Source organism: Canis lupus, chromosome 11 (assembly GCF_048164855.1).
Source record: "Canis lupus baileyi chromosome 11, mCanLup2.hap1, whole genome shotgun sequence".
Lineage (NCBI taxonomy): Eukaryota > Metazoa > Chordata > Mammalia > Carnivora > Canidae > Canis > Canis lupus.
In genome coordinates this window covers 50,497,145-50,513,454 of record NC_132848.1, presented here as the reverse complement: position 1 = coordinate 50,513,454, position 16,310 = coordinate 50,497,145, and the positions used below count along the sequence as shown (strand labels likewise).

The window sequence follows — 16,310 nt, the reverse complement described above, 5'->3', positions numbered from 1 at the left end:
GCCTCTCTCTCTCTCTCTGTGTCTGTCATGAATAAATAAAATCTTTAAAAATTAAAAAAATAATAAAATAAAAATAAACTGTTAGATGTCAAAGAAAAGTAGATGCAAGATAAGGCAATCAATTTATATTATTTGAAGTTGGCTAGGCTTTCCCCTTACAGCTTTTTTGCATCTTTAATTTCTAAATGCATTTTGTATTTTCACAATAGAAAAGGACAGGAAGAGCCATGAGTGAATGATAATTTCTAAAGAAAATAAGAATATTTCATGGGGAAGCCACTTGGGAATAAATTTAAAGTTTAACATGGAATATGCAGAGTGCAGTTTCATTGCTGTAGAAGCTATAGTCCACAGACACAGTTTCATCTGGAAGGATTTTTTTAAATAGTTGTGAGATAATTTTAGTGCTTCAGGACAAAAAAAAAAGAAAAGAGAGCAGTTTGGATCAGCAATTCTTCAGAAGTTTGTGGTAGAGTAATAATAAAAATGTGGATTCTGACCTCAAAAAAGCTGACTAGCATGAATAAGTGCTTATATTCCTTTTTAAAAATCTCATAAATTTTAGGTAAAAATGTAATGGCCCAAACAATATTTCTTTGAATTTGAAACAGACTGTTTATATAATTCAAATAACTTGTCCAAAAATTCAGAGTTAGATAACTTTTTAAAAAATGGAGCAATTCATCTTTCTGGCATCAAGTCCTTGACAATTAGCACAGTCAGTCCTGGGGTCCTCTTGCCTCTTCTACTCATGACTGCCAAGAGGGTGGTGCATGTCATCTCAGCTTTAAGCAGATGTAAACTGGGCTTCTAAAAGACATATGCTTCCTATGCTTTTTCCCATACTCTCAACACCCAGCACAGCTAGCACAGTGCCTGGCACATAATAGTTGCTTAGAAAATGTTTCCAGCATGGCAAAATCAATGCCTCCGCTTTAATGCCAAAGACATTATTATGGGGACAATATGGAAATTTATTCATTATTTCCTCCCCTAAACATAGGCAATTTGTACTTTTAGAAAATGGTGTTAACTCTTTAGTACTATCAAGTACTAGGCAAAAAGTTGAGGAAGAATGTAGGCAAAATTCAGAATCACAGCAGTTCTTGCAGAAATTTTTCTTATATTAAGTCTATCTGCTAGAAGAATTTAAAAATACTTGAACTCCATAGGATATCTTGGACCTTCTATCTTGCATGGCATTTTGGTAAAATAGCTGTTCTAACTTATACATTTAATGACTTCATAATAATAGTTCACATTGGTGACTGTTTCATGATTTATTTTTATCAGTCCCCTCTGAATATAATTTTAGATCATGCACGCACGCACACACGCACGTACACATGCCATACCTTGCACATACCTATTTCTGTAGAATAAATTATTACATATAAAGATGCTACATTATATGTACATTTTGTACAATTATTGTAAAGATTAAATTAGATAATATTTTAAAGCCTTATAACAATTCCTTGACTGTAAACTCTCAAGGGTTTTTGTTAGTAAGGTTATTGTCGGTTGTTTTTATTGTCTGTCTTTCCACTAGACCTTGAGTCTCTTGATAAAATAACTGCTGTGGTTAGAAAAACATCAGAGATCTCAATTCCAAGTAGCTTGAACAATAAGTAAATTTATTATTCTTTATTAAATAGTAAAGACATTTCATTACAGGAAGGTCAGAGAAAGGGTGAGTTCAGAACTGGCTAATACAAAATCTCAAGAGTATCCTGAAGAACTAAATCTGGCCATGTGTGCCACCTGCCATCCTCAGTGAGTCAGCTTTGTCCTCAAGCTAGGCCTAGTCACTGATACGGTGCTTACCCTAGCTCTAGTAGTCATATTTGAATGAAAAAAAGAAAAGATCCAGCTCTTTGTAAGAGTCTATGGTTAAGTTACTCTTTAACCCTCTTTTCTTTATTGGGAGATTTTTGGTTACTGATTGAATCTCTTGTTAAAAGTCTATTCAGATTTTATTTCTTCTTGAGCCCATTTTGGAGATTACTGTGTTTCTAGGAATTTGTCCATTTTTATTTCTTTGCAGTTTATGTTGAACAAGAATGCATTTTTACATTGTATAAATACATATGATTCAGTTATATTTTTTGAAGTTATATTTAAACTATACAAAAAAGTCTGCCATAAAACTGCCATCCCTTGCCTTACATATCTGACCTAAAATAACATTTATCATCCTGATATTTTGAGCATTCCAGTTGCTTTACATCCTTATCAATACTTGCTATTTTCCATGTTTTGCATTTTAGCCATTTTGGTAGGGATGTTCCAAGTGTTTTTGCTTGGTTTTTAATTTTGCACGTTTTATACTGTCATCTACAAGAACATTACTATCAATAATAACATCTGAAGTCAAACATTTTAATTATTTTGTGTATTTGTAAATTGTTTTAAAATCAAGTTCATATTAAAGTCTTAGAGGTTTTTTTCTTTCTTTTTCCTATTTAAAATGTGCCTCAAGGGCAGCCTGGGTGGCTCAGCAGTTTAGCACCACCTTCGGTCCAGGTCATGATCCTGGAGACCCGGGATCGAGTCCCATGTCGGGCTTCCTGCATGAGGCCTGCTTCTCCCTCTGCCTGTGTCTCTGCCTCTCTCTCTGTGTGTCTCTCATGAATAAATAAAATCTATAAATAAATAAATAAATAAATAAATAAATAAATAAATAAATAAATAATAAAATGTGCCTCGAGTCAGGTTGAATAGAGTCAGTACTTTCTCCTTTTTGTCGCTGTTAACACTTCCAGATCTGGTAATGAGCTTGTTTCATTATTCTTTCTTTTTCTTCAAAGCTTACAATGATTTTTTTTTTTAAGATTTATTTATTTATTTATTAGAGAGAGAGTGTAGGATGGGAGTAAAGAGGGAGAAGGTTAGAAAGAATCTAAAACAAAGTGCAGAGCCCAGTGTGGGGTTTGATCTCTCCATCCTACAATCATGACCTGAGTCAAAATCAAGAGTCAGATAGATGCTCAACTGACTGAGCCACCGGGGTGCCTCAAAGTTTATAATGATTCTTGGGATCCCTGGGTGGCGCAGCGGTTTGGCGCCTGCCTTTGGCCCAGGGCACGATCCTGGAGACCCAGGATCAAGTCCCACATCAGGCTCCCGGTGCATGGAGCCTGCTTCTCCCTCTGCCTGTGTCTCTGCCTCTCTCTCTCTCTGTGACTATCATAAATAAATAAAAATTAAAAAAAAAAAGTTTATAATGATTCTTAAGTTTAACTTGTGCTGACTTAGTTAAAATATTATAACTGCTGGTAATTTGAAAAATGTTATAATCAGGAACATCCTTTCTGAAAAATACACTGAAAATTTGTGACTAAACTTAGTTGTAAGAATCAGAACTTTGCCATAGAGGAGAAACTTCTCATATTTTGATAGTTGCTTCATAAATCTGTAAAGTTACTCTTTAGCCTCTCTGTCACTCAGTGACCATTGTTTATCAGAAGATCCAATGAGATATCCATGAACAAAACACATGTTCCTGGCCAATTTATGTATTCTTCTCACGTGATACTCTCAATTGGGTGCATTATTTATTGCACTGTTCATTCCATGTTGAGAATATGTGCAACATACTTGATGTGGTCTGTTTCTTTCTTGACTTTTTTTATGCTGGTGGCAAGCCACCATATTAACTTTATGACTCTCTAATTGGTCACAACCCTCAGCTTGAAAACCACTGACTGTACTATTATTATCATAACAGTACAAATCTCAACACCCTGGCCTTCCAGAGATGGAGTAGATGCATGAAACACAGACTTTTTGTTTGGAAGGAGGAAAAGAAGGTTGGAGGCTAGAAGTGGGATAGGCAACCAAGACTGTCCAGCTACAGGAACTGCTTTCTACTTACTTAGCTATCCCAAGCATCTGGTGTTATTTGACATATGTGGAGTTGTTTGCCTTTATTCTAATGGCTCCCAACTATTACTTTTAGTTTTTCCTATTTTTTCATAGTTTTGTCTCTTTCCTCAGATATTTTTCTTGTTGCTATCATTGTGTTTGCCACTACATTGTCCACCATCTCTTACCCTCTCATTTTTGCAAGCCCCCTTTTCATTTTGCTGCTTCTCATCTACTTACACCAAGAAAAGACCATCTAGCTTCTTAAGTGGTGTGGATCAAAAGTAATTAGGTTCTTGAGGCACCTGGGTGGTGCAGCCAGCCAGTTGAGCAACCGACTTCTGGTTTGGGATCAAGTCTGATATCAGGGTTGTGAGATTAATCCCCCAGTCAGGCTTCATGCTCAGCACAGTCTCCTTGGGTTTCTCTCTCTCTCTCTCTCTCTCTCTCGTTCTCTCTCTCTCTCTCTCTCTCTCGTTCTCTCTCTCTCTCTCTCTCTCTGTTCCCCCACTCTCAGTAATAAATTTTTTTTAAAGTAATTAAGTTCTCAGCAAGGTCTTAATTAGGTTTTTATGATCCATTTCATGATTATGTTTGCTTAGTAGGAGTTTTAAAATTATGTCTGTGGTTTTTAGCTGTGGCCTAGATAACTAGTCAGGTTGTCTCTGAAATATAAAAGTACTACTGTACCCTTCAGTCTTTCAGAACAAAAATTTCTACTATTATTAAAAGATAATAACATAATCACAGTACCTGGGGACTCTATTTACTATATGGTCTTCCTGAGAACCTCAGGTTGTCAAACTTAACCTTGTTTTCTTGAGACAAATGGAGAAAGATGCTAACCCGTATTTTCACATCTGGGAAAAACAATCAGAAGATCTTTAATTTTAGAATTACGAATAAATCAAGCATATTATGAGGTACTCATCATGGTAATCTTGCTTCAGTTAGCCAACAAATATTTACTTCCAAATACTGTGTTATATAAATTCTAAGATGCACATTTTCTTACATTTTAACATCTCTGAAATCAGAATGCTTCTTAACAATTAATGGTATCTTACAGTTGCTGTTGGCCCCCATGGCAAATAATGGTGTGGATTCTCTGTGGACTTGATTGTTAATCTTGGAGTCATGACTGAACTGCAAACTCTTCATTATTTTAGTCAACAGACTATTGAACAATAAAACATTTAAGGACCTTTAAGGAGTTTTATTGCTGTCTAAAATCTCCTATTGGTACTTTTTCTGTTAAGATTAAGATAGAACTACTATCAAAGCTTACAGAATGAGCATTGGAACCTTTAAAGATAATCTCAGACACCATAGAACATTACTCTTTTAGGAAATGCTGCATTACCTGCAATCTTCAGAGTATAAAGGACAACACTTGGACATTTAAGACTGAGTAAAAAAAAAGATCAGAAAAGTTGAATGCTGAATGTGAAGAAATTTTATGAATACCTTAACCAGTTTAGATTGCTTATATTTTCCTTTTAATCTCTGATAGATGATTTAAGAAAATTCTAAATAAGTCCAAAAGAATTCTTTCAATATTTAAAAAATAAAAATTTCAAGTAATAAAGCATTGTGTCATGATTTAATAGGTACATAAAATAATAATGCATCTTAGTAGCAACGATATCTTCAGTGTGATGAAACAGGAGACTTTGATTTACTATTAGACTTACTGTGTATTAGTGTACTGTTTTCTACTATAATTTACATTTTTCTTCTCTTAAGAAGAACTAAGGAATAATATACACATGTAAGTCAGGAAAACACTACCAGACACTGTGTGAATGATGGAGACCAGTATGTCTCAAAGTGTGCTCCTGGAACCAGCAGCAACAGCATCACCTGGGAGCTTATTAGAATGCAAATTCTCAGGCCCCATCCTAGACCTGTTGAGTCAGAAACTCTAGATATGGAGTCCGGCAGGCTGTGTTTTAACAAGCCCTGCCAGTGATTTTGAGGGCAAGCTAGGGTTTGAGAACCAATGGCCTGGCGGAATTCTGGGAAAACAAAAATTACTGGTGCTATTCTATTGAAGCTAGGTGTATGAGTGATTTAGGGAGTAAGAAGACCGCTTCCTTAAGTTCAGCTCAATTACATACTAACAGTATATTTAAGAAAAATGAAAAAGTTTACTATGTTGTGTCTCTGCCAGCTACCAGTAATATAGGTGCATAATGGAATAGCCCTAAAACTGCGTGTCCTTCACCTTTGGTCGACATTTGATCTTTGTCTTTTTAGCACGACGTATCTCAGACTTTACTCAAGGCAACGCTGGACAGTGTTGTAGAAGAATGTGTCAGCTTTGTGGGAGTGGATATTAACATCTGTTCGGAAGTTTTGTTAAGGTAAGACAAGAGTTCTGTGGCTGCAGATCACAGAATCTTAAGTTTAACTGACTCTTCAGTTCAAATTTAGCTAAAATAAGGAGACACATGTATAAAGTTGTCAAGTATAGAAAATCTATGAGTTCATTGCTTTACCTAATCAGTTTGAGGGGAAGACATAATTTAAGAAAAGAATTGTAACAATTCACATTATCATTTTTAATACTGCAAATCTAAAGTGAAGAGCATATGGTAACCATTGAGTGCATTAGTGTTGCTAATAGAATTTAAATAAGGTTAACATGGAAAAGAGCTGTTTCCCACCACATGAGAGTAGGTATTTTTCACTGGTTCAGTCTTGTGGATACATCTGTCAAAGCTGGCAGTAACCAAAAGATAAATTCTGAGGGTTCAAGGTATGGTTATCATATTTTTACCTGGATTCTACAAGTCACATGTCAAAACCCTTATCTTACTATAATCACATCTTACATACTCTGTCCTGTTTTACTGGGGTTTTAGAAGAGATGATTTTTTTCTCTCATAGTTTTGCACTTACTACACGATTCTGCCGATGCAGCATGAAATTCTGGACCTCTGTAAAAGATCTGGACTCTTTTGCTTTGAGACTAGTATTGCAGAAAAATATCCCTTATGTTTATTTTATGGTGTTGCTTCTCTATCACAGCTACAAATATTCCATAATTTCATGTATGGAATTCAATGACAGAGTTAAAAATCTCTTAAATTTTAACTTTTTAAATAATACCAAGCAAACTATCTAATACTATAGTTTTTATATTTTTATACTAACCATGACATTCATGGTTCACCTCCTTTCTGTCATCTGAGTCTTTAATGAGAGCAAGCTGATAAAAGGGGGGAGAAGTAATACAATACAACTGTAGCTATTGTAACTCTTGCTGCTAACTCAGTTTGTAAACTACTACACAGGAATAAGCAGAACTATTACTTGATTCAGAAATACAAGGAATGTGAATAGTATAGAATGTGGGGAACAGTTCTTTTTCTTATACTAGTGTTAACCAGTTTACCAGCATCCTTAGTACCACTACTGGTTTTATCACTATTCTGTATTCTCTTGTCCTTGTCTCCTCTTGGACTACTCTATCCCCCTTTGTCTTTTTTATTTAACTCCCTTTTGGATTAACTTAGAGCCACATGACAGTATGTAATTGCAGTTGTTTTTATGATGCAGATGTTTTATGTCATTGACTTTTCTGATGAGGTCTTTTCTTTGAATACTCTTAGGACTATTGTGTCTGCCGCAGTACTCCTTTTGTTTATTTTTTCTAGGCATATTGCAGGACTCAATGCCAACCGAGCCAAAAATATTATTGAATGGCGAGAGAAAAATGGGCCCTTCATCAACCGAGAACAGCTAAAGAAAGTGAAAGGTCTTGGTCCAAAGTCTTTCCAACAGTGTGCTGGCTTCATCAGAATCAACCAGGATTATATTCGAACATTTTGCAGGTAATTAGTAAAGTGTGTGCTCTGGGTTCTTTATCAGCGTCCTCCTTTATTGTTGCTCCTCCTGCTCACTGGCTTCAAACCTAGGTGTCCATTTGTTCATTCCTTCAACATGTGTTGACTCTCCAATCTTTGCTAGGCACTGGAATCCAGTAGTGAACAAATCAACAGATTTCCTGCTCTCACGAAGTTACATTTTAATACGTGAGACAAACAGTAAATAAACTAGTAAAATAAATAGTTTCAGATGTAGTAAGTTATACAAATTAAAACAGAGAGATGTGACACTGTCTTGGGGGAACAGTATGAGTTTATTATGCTTTATATGAGTTATTCATTGAAAAGTTATTTGAACCGAATGTTGAGTGAGATGAGGGAGCTAAGCACACAGGAGTTGGAAGGAAAGCATTCTAGGCAGACAGTATATCTGCAAGGTCCCAAGGCATGACCAAATTTGGTGTATTCTGGAAATGAAACTAAGGCCAGTGTGATTGGAGCATCACAAGTGGGAAGGACTTATACAAGGTGAGGTGACAAAGAGGACTTCACAATGGCCACTTTTATCTGTTTCTCTAAGTGAAGTTGGGCCTTCTCACTCCCTCTTCCCTGAAAACTGACCAAAAAATAATTGTGTAGATTAAGAGCTAAATTCTTGCCCTTAACTTCTAATCCTGGTAGTACAAAAGCAAAGAAACTGGGTAAACTTCTTAGCATTTTATAGTCATGAAAGAATAGGGTTTTTTTCAAAGATTTATTTATTTATTTTAGAAAGAAAGAATGCAAGTAGGAGAAAGAGCAGAGGGAGAGAGAGAAACCTCAGCAGACTCCCCTCTGAGCACAGAGCCCAATAAGAGCCCAGTCCCAGGACCCCAAGATCATGACCTGAGCCAAAATCAAGATTGGCTGCTTAACCAATTGAGCCACCTAGGCATCCCGAAATGGTGTTTATGTATTTGCTTCTCTGGGGCTACCTGTTTCATTCATATTATTTTTTTCTTTTGACAAAATTATAAGAAAGATAATATGGAAAAATAATCTTTATTCTGCAAAAGACTAAAAGGGAAAAACCAGCCCTGCTGGATAATAATAATATAAAATTAGAGTTATCGGGGATCCCTGGGTGGCGCAGTGGTTTGGCGCCTGCCTTTGGCCCAGGGCGCGATCCTGGAGACCCGGGATCGAATCCCACATCGGGCTCCCGGTGCATGGAGCCTGCTTCTCCCTCTGCCTGTGTCTCTGCCTCTCTCTCTCTCTCACTGTGTGCCTATCATAAATAAAAAAAAAAAAAAGAGTTATATAACCATTTAGTTTTGATGTAGAAGTGGAGGAGAATAGAGTCTGAAATTCAAAACATAGACAGAATTTAGTTTATGATAAAGGAGAAGTTTCAAACAGTGAGGAAAATTGATTAACTATCCAAAAAGTGGTATTATGACAAGTGGCAGGAATTTGAACGCATGGGGGAAGCTATAATTCCACCTCATATCTTATACCCAAATAAATCCCAGATGGATCATAGACTTAAATAGAAGGAGTGAAACTGTAAAAGTCCCAGAAGAAAACATGGGTAAATTTTGCAGAACACTGGAACGTTAGGAGGCCTTTTGTAAGTAGACAACAAAACCTAGAAGACAGAAATGAAAAACAATTGAGGATAAAATAATCCCATGTTTCTTAGTTTATATGTTTTTTAAACACTTGGTTAGAAAATTCACATAATATAAAAAAGAATAAAATGAAAAATGAAAGGCCACCGTCACTTCAAAATAGTTTCTAATATATTGCTTCCCAATAGTAAATTTATACTTAGATCAACTTGTATGTTTATTATTTAAAAATGCATATAGAAGGGATTCTGCTATCTAATTAAACTATTTGAAACTTGCTTTATTTATTTCAGTAATAGATCTCAGAATTCTTTATACATATTACATATAGATGTATATCATTATTTATAATCTCTGCATCATATTTAATTTATGGGTGGGCCATAATCTAATGTAATCAGTGCCCTATTGATGAACATTTGGGTTGTTTTTGTTTGGTTTTTATTGTTGTTTTCATTTGGGTTGTTTTTAAAACTTTATGTTTTATCAGCTGATAATGAAGTACTTGAAAATTCATGACTGTTAATCTTAATAGATCATACCTTTATTCAGAATGGACTACTGCTATCTCATTGAGTGTTTTTTGCTTTGAAATCTATTTTGTTTGTTAGCAATGTTGCTGCTTTTGCCTTTTTAGTATGCTTAGTATTTTTTTTTCAAACTTTCTGTGACCTTTAATTTTGATACAACTCTTTTTTTTTTTTTTTTTTTTTTATTTATTTATGATAGTCACACAGAGAGAGAGAGAGAGAGGCAGAGACACAGGCAGAGGGAGAAGCAGGCTCCATGCACCGGGAGCCTGACGTGGGATTCGATCCCGGGTCTCCAGGATCGCGCCCTGGGCCAAAGGCAGGCGCTAAACCGCTGCGCCACCCAGGGATCCCTGATACAACTCTTATAGACCAGTAGATTTCATGGTTTTGTTCAATCTTATATTCATTTATTACCGTTTTTGATGTTAATCTTATATCTATTGCATATTTTCTCATCATCATGCTTTCTGAATTCCTTTCATGCTGTTTGTTGGATTTCTCAGCTAACTAGTTTTCCCACCTCATTTTTATCTCCCCTTAGTGATTTCAAGTTGAATGTCTTTTTCTGATGATTATCCTTAAGCATCATTTGGACTAGCCTCTGCGGTTAATAGGTATCTTTGTCCTCCTGGAGAAGACCGGCACCTTAGGACTCTACCCAGCCTTTTTCCCTTCAACTATATGTCCCATGATAAGATGACATGGGATTTTAACTTTAGTTTCAGACTGTTCTTTATATATATTTACATTATTCATTAGCAGTTAATAAGTTAGTATAGTCTCTGCCCATCACTGTTTCTTGTAGTCTACATTATCACTTTTGTTGAATTTGTTTTTGCTGGAATATATATATCCTTAAATTCTTTTCAGAGAAGGTATATTATATAGGTTGTACTTTAGCCTTAAATGTCTGAAAATGATTTTAATTTGCCTTCCTTTTGGAATGCTAGTTTGGTGAGGTATATAATTCTAAATTCAAAATCATTTTCTCTCAGAACTCTTAGGATACTGGTTCACTGTGTTCTGGCATCTGATGTTTACCAGTGAGAAATCTGATGCCAGTCTGATTCTAGTTCCTTTTGAGGTAATCTGTTTTATTTTTCTCTCTTGATTCTTGAATCATATTGTAAAGTTGCCTCACAATATGTCAAACCTGAGTCTTTTTCCAGTCATCCTATTTCGTACTCAGTAGGTTCTTTTAAGAACTTGTAATTCTCTTCAGTTCTGGGAAATCGTCTTCTCTTTCTCCTTCTCCTTTTTCTTTTTAATTTACTTTCCTTCATTTTTCTCTGTTCTCTCCTAGAATACCAATTATACAGGCTGAGTCAGGAATGTTTTTGGCTTTAAGTAACAGGAAACTCTATTAACAGTGTTTAAATAAATACATGATAATTTCTGTGAAGTCAAGGTCAGCATGTGGGTGCTGTTTGTGTGTATTTGTATGGCAGAGAAATAAGCACATTTTAAAGACTTCTTTTCTTCCCAACCTTCCTTCCCCTCCCATTCCTTGCCTCTTTTAAATGGTTACAGTGGTCAGCAAACTGAATCTGCCAGTCAAGTTCAGGAAGTTGCTGTGACATCTTCAGCAGGTGTTGAGGTCACAAATGAGAAGCAGGGCAAGAAGAAGAACAAAACTGCTGTGAATGTTGTGCTGAAGCCAAATCCTTTGGACCAAACTTGTATTCACCCGGAATCGTATGACATAGCGATGAGGTAAGTCTGAGGCCCATGTGAGAATTCTCCATGCCCCAAGTGAGTTCCCTACAGCAAATGGCCTTTGTTTTGGCACAATGGAGACTTTAAAAACATGACCATGTTTAACATGACAACATTTTTCAGAAGTTCCGCATTGCTGAGTTATGTGGCACATTATATTATTTCAGTGAGGAATGAAACCATTATTCCTGGAGCAGTGTCAAGCTAATAAACCCTGGTACTAATGGTGAAGTGTGTGTAATGGAAATTGCATGGCACTCTCCTCTGTTTGTTTTGGAAATTAACAAGACACAAATGACTAGCACCTGGCCTAAAGCTTGTGCTTATCTAAAGATAAAGCCTTTTTGAAAGTAAATGGCCAACTCTCAAATTTCTTAAGAAATATTGCCCTGCTAAGTTATTAAGAGTCTAAGAAATGGTGTACTTTTAATGAGCATACATTACACAGAATGATATGGGGGAGGTTTTGAGTAGAAGGAAAAGTTTAATGTTAAGGCATTAAAAGACAAGGAAATTTAATAATACATTTAATTAGTTAAAAATCACTGAATATTTTAAGACTTTTAGTGATTTAAATAAAAGCGGGTTTAAAATAGTGAATATTTTAACTTTCACTGAATCAAAAGTGAGATTTTTTAGCTTGTTTTGAAAAAAATTTCTATTTGATTTTAATAAATATAATTTGTTTCCATTTATTTATTTATTTTTTAGAAAGAGAGAAAGAGGGAGGGGGGGAGCAGAGGGAAAGCAAAAGAGAGAATCTTTTTTTTTTTTTTTTTTGTATATTTTCTTTACTGGAGTTCGATTTGCCAACATATAGTATAACACCCAGTGCTCATCCCATCAAGTACCCCCCTCAGTGCCTGTCACCCAGTCACCCCATCCCCCACCCACCTCCCCTTTCACTACCTCTTGTTTATTTCCCAGAGTTAGGAGTCAAGAGAGAGAATCTAAAGCAGGTTCCATGCCTGGTACAAAGTTCAACTTGGGCCTTGATTTCATGACCCTGAGATCTTGACCTAAGCCGAAACTAAGAGTTGGACACTTAACTGACTGAGCCACCCAGGTGTCCCTTGTTTCCTTTCTTTTAAAAGTGTTTAAAATTATAGACTATAGCACATCATAGAGAACTTAGGAAATAGAAAAAAAAAAGGAAAAAAAACCAGAACTTAGGAAATATTAAAAAAATAATATGTAATACTCTGTCAACATCAAAACAATGGTGCCTATTTTTCCCCCAGCATTTTGTTATGGAGAAATTTAAACATACAGAAAAATTGGAAAAAAAATTGTTTACAATGAATTCCTAAGTACCCACACCTAGATTTTATCATTAACATTTTACTATGCCTGTTTTTCTACTTATCTATTCATCTCTTCATCAGTCCATCTCATTTTATGCATTTCAAAGAAAACTGCAGACGTCAGTGCACTTTCAACTAGTACTTCAGTATGCATATCATTAACTGGAATTCTGTAATTCTTAACAGTATTTTTTTCTCGAGGTAAAATTCACATACAATTAAATTTTAAGTACATATGAGGTGAATTTGGGCAAATAAATATTTTCACAAATATAATACTAATTATATTAGTATAATCCAAAAAAAAAAAAATCTTGCTGTTATCCTAAAACCTTCCCTTATGCCCCATCCTAGATAATCCCTACCCTAACCTCCTAGACCTAACCACATATTCTAATTTTTTCTACCAAAGATTTGTTTGCCTCTTCTAGGACTTGATATAAATGATACCATACAGTTGTACTCTTATGTAAGGCTTCTTTCAGCATAAAGTTTAGAGATTTTTTATCTGTGTTAAAACAAGTAAATAGCTTGTTTCTTTTTATTGCTAATATTTCATTGTATGAATGAATAGGCCACAGTTTTTCTCCTTATCAAAGTACCTTTATACTATTTCCAATTTTTGGCTTTTATGAGTAAAACTGCTATGAACATTCTTATACATTTTTTGTTTTTGTTATTGTTGACATTTGCTTTCATTTTTCTTGGAAAAATACTTAGGAGAGAATTTGTTGGGTCATAAAGGTAGGTGAATTTTTTCTTAGAAACTTCCAGACTTCACTCCAATATAGTTGTACCATTTTATACTTTTCATCAACTATACATGAGTTCTGTTACTGGACATCTCCACCATAATTTGATGTTAGTCTTTTTAATTTTAGCCATTCTTGTGTGTTGTGTGTATGTGGTAGTATCTCTTTGTAGCTTTAATTTGCATTTCTCTGGCAACACTGAGCACTTTCTCATGGGCTTATTGGCTATTGGCATACCTTCTTTTGTGAACTCTGTTCATATCATTTAGCCATTTTCTAACCTTTCTTAAAGATTTTATTTATTTGAGAAAGAGCATGAGTGAGAGGAGGGGCAGAGGGAGAGGGAGAAGCAGACTCCCCGCTGAGCAGGGAGCTGCAGGAGGCTTGAAGGCAGATGCTTAACCTTAACCGACTGAGCCACCCAGGCTCACAGCCATTTAATTGAGTTGTTTATCTTTATATTATTGGAATGTGGGCATTTTAAAAATTTTTTTCTGGAAACTAGTGTTTTGTCCGTATATGTTTCACAAATGTTTTGTTCCAGGTTGTTGTTTACTTCTTTATTTTCTTATTGGTGTCTTGATGAGCAGAGGTTTTGAATTTTGGTGATGTCTACCTCATCAGTATTTTCCTCTTACAATTATTACTTTCCCTGTCCTAAGAAACTTTTGCCTTGCCTCAAATCATGAATATATGTCTGTGTTTACTTCCAAAAGCTTGATAGTATCAGCTTTTACATTTAGCTTGATGATACATCTGAGGTTACATTTCATGTGTGATTTGAAGTAGGGATCAAAGTTCATTTATTTATTTATTTATTTATTTATTTATTTATTTGCACATTATGAACATTTACTTATTCTGGCCCTTGTATACATTTTTTAAATGAGCTTATCTATTTCATTAAAAAGCAAAAAACCAGGCAGCCCTGGTGACTTTGCGGTTTAGCTCGCCTTCAGCCTGGGGTGTGATCCTGGAGAACTGGGATCAAGTCCCACGTCAGGCTCCCTGCATGGAACCTGCTTCTCCCTCGTCACCCCCCCCCCCCCACCTCTCTGTGTGTGTGTGTGTGTGTCTCTATTAAACAAATAACATCTTAAAAAAAAAAAAAAAGGCAAAAAACCTGGTGGGGTTAGGATTGGAATTACATTGAGTCTGTAGGGATCCCTGGGTGGCGCAGCGGTTTGGCGCCTGCCTTTGGCCCAGGGCGCGATCCTGGAGACCCAGGATCGAATCCCACATCAGGCTCCCGGTGCATGGAGCCTGCTTCTCCCTCTGCCTATGTCTCTGCCTCTCTCTCTCTCTCTGTGACTATCATAAATAAATAAAAATTAAAAAAAAAAAATTTACATTGAGTCTGTAAGGGATTATAGGAACAGTGGATATCTTCATAATAATCTCTTAAGTCTTTTGACCATGAACTTAACATCTTTTCACTTATTTTGGTCCTTCATTTCTCTCAGACATGTTTTAAAATTTTCACTGTACAGGGCTTGCATGTTTCTTATTAAATTTACTTTATATTTTTCAACACTATTATAAATGGAATTTTAAAAATTTGTTGCTAATATGTAAAAATACAATTGATTTTTGCATAGTAACCTTGTATCCTGCAGCCTTGCTATAAGTTCACTTACTAGTTCTAGTAGGTAGTTATAGATGTGTTTATAGATTCTTTAAGTTTTCCTGTATAAACAATTATGTTATCAGCAAATAAATGAAAACTTTACTTCTTTTTTAATATTAATGCACTTTATTTCTTTTTCTTGCCCATTGCAATGTCTAGGATCTTTAGTACTGTATTGAATAGTGGTGAAAATAGGCATCCTTGTCCTGTTCTGAGTCTTAACACATGATTCTCATTTTTTTTTAATATAAAGAAATTATGATCAGGTTGCCTGGGTGGCTCAGTCAGTTAAGCATTTGCCTTTGGCTCAGGTCATGATCCAAGGGTCCTGGGATGAGCCCTGTGTCAGGCTTTCTGCTCTGTGGGCAGTCTGCTTTTCCCTCTCCCTCTGCCTGCTGCTCCACCTGCTTGTGCTCTCTCATCAAATAAATAAAATCTTTAAAAATACATATATATAAAAGTTAAAAAATTATGGTCTCATAGTAATTATACTTCTAGTGTTTATTGTTTGAGAAGATGTATATGTACTATACATGATTTTATACACTTCTTGCAAAAACTGACACCTCCTTGGGTACTAAAATAGCATTTTGTTGCATGCAAATCAATGTCTTTTTAAATGTACATTGTATGTTTTTATACTATAGTTCATAAATTTTTCAACTTGTTCTCTCATATAAGCATAAGTTTTTTATTTCTGCATATCTCTCTTTTTAAAAAGCTGAGTGATATCCCATCACATGATTAGACTGTAATTTATTAATAGCAGTACTAGTAGTGGTTCCTTATAATGGATTCCTAGAAATGCAATTACTCTGCCAAAGGGTTTGAGACTTTATGTGGCTCTTGATATACATTGCCAAGTAACATACTAATTTATGATGCCACCAGCAGTGTTGAAGCTTGAGAGATCTTGAATTTCTCTTGTTAAGCAGGACTTTTCTGCCAATTTTTACATGGGCCACCTTTTGCATGTAGAACATAAAAGCCTGACCAGAAACTTCACCTTTCTCTCTGCTTCCTTTGGGAGCAGGCTTGTCTCTCAGAAGGAGGGTTCTTGTAGACTAT

The 16,310-nt window shown here is 35.5% G+C and overlaps 1 protein-coding gene across 1 annotated transcript in view; it reads left to right on the top strand.

Moving 5' to 3' along the window:
* Nucleotides 1-16,310, top strand: part of SRBD1 (S1 RNA binding domain 1) — a 189,737-nt gene that overhangs the window by 153,737 nt on the left and 19,690 nt on the right. The window contains exons 17-19 of the mRNA XM_072768227.1: nucleotides 6,127-6,233; nucleotides 7,530-7,706; nucleotides 11,374-11,556. Coding sequence (XP_072624328.1) covers nucleotides 6,127-6,233; nucleotides 7,530-7,706; nucleotides 11,374-11,556 — 467 coding nt within the window. The remainder of the gene's footprint in view (nucleotides 1-6,126; nucleotides 6,234-7,529; nucleotides 7,707-11,373; nucleotides 11,557-16,310) is intronic.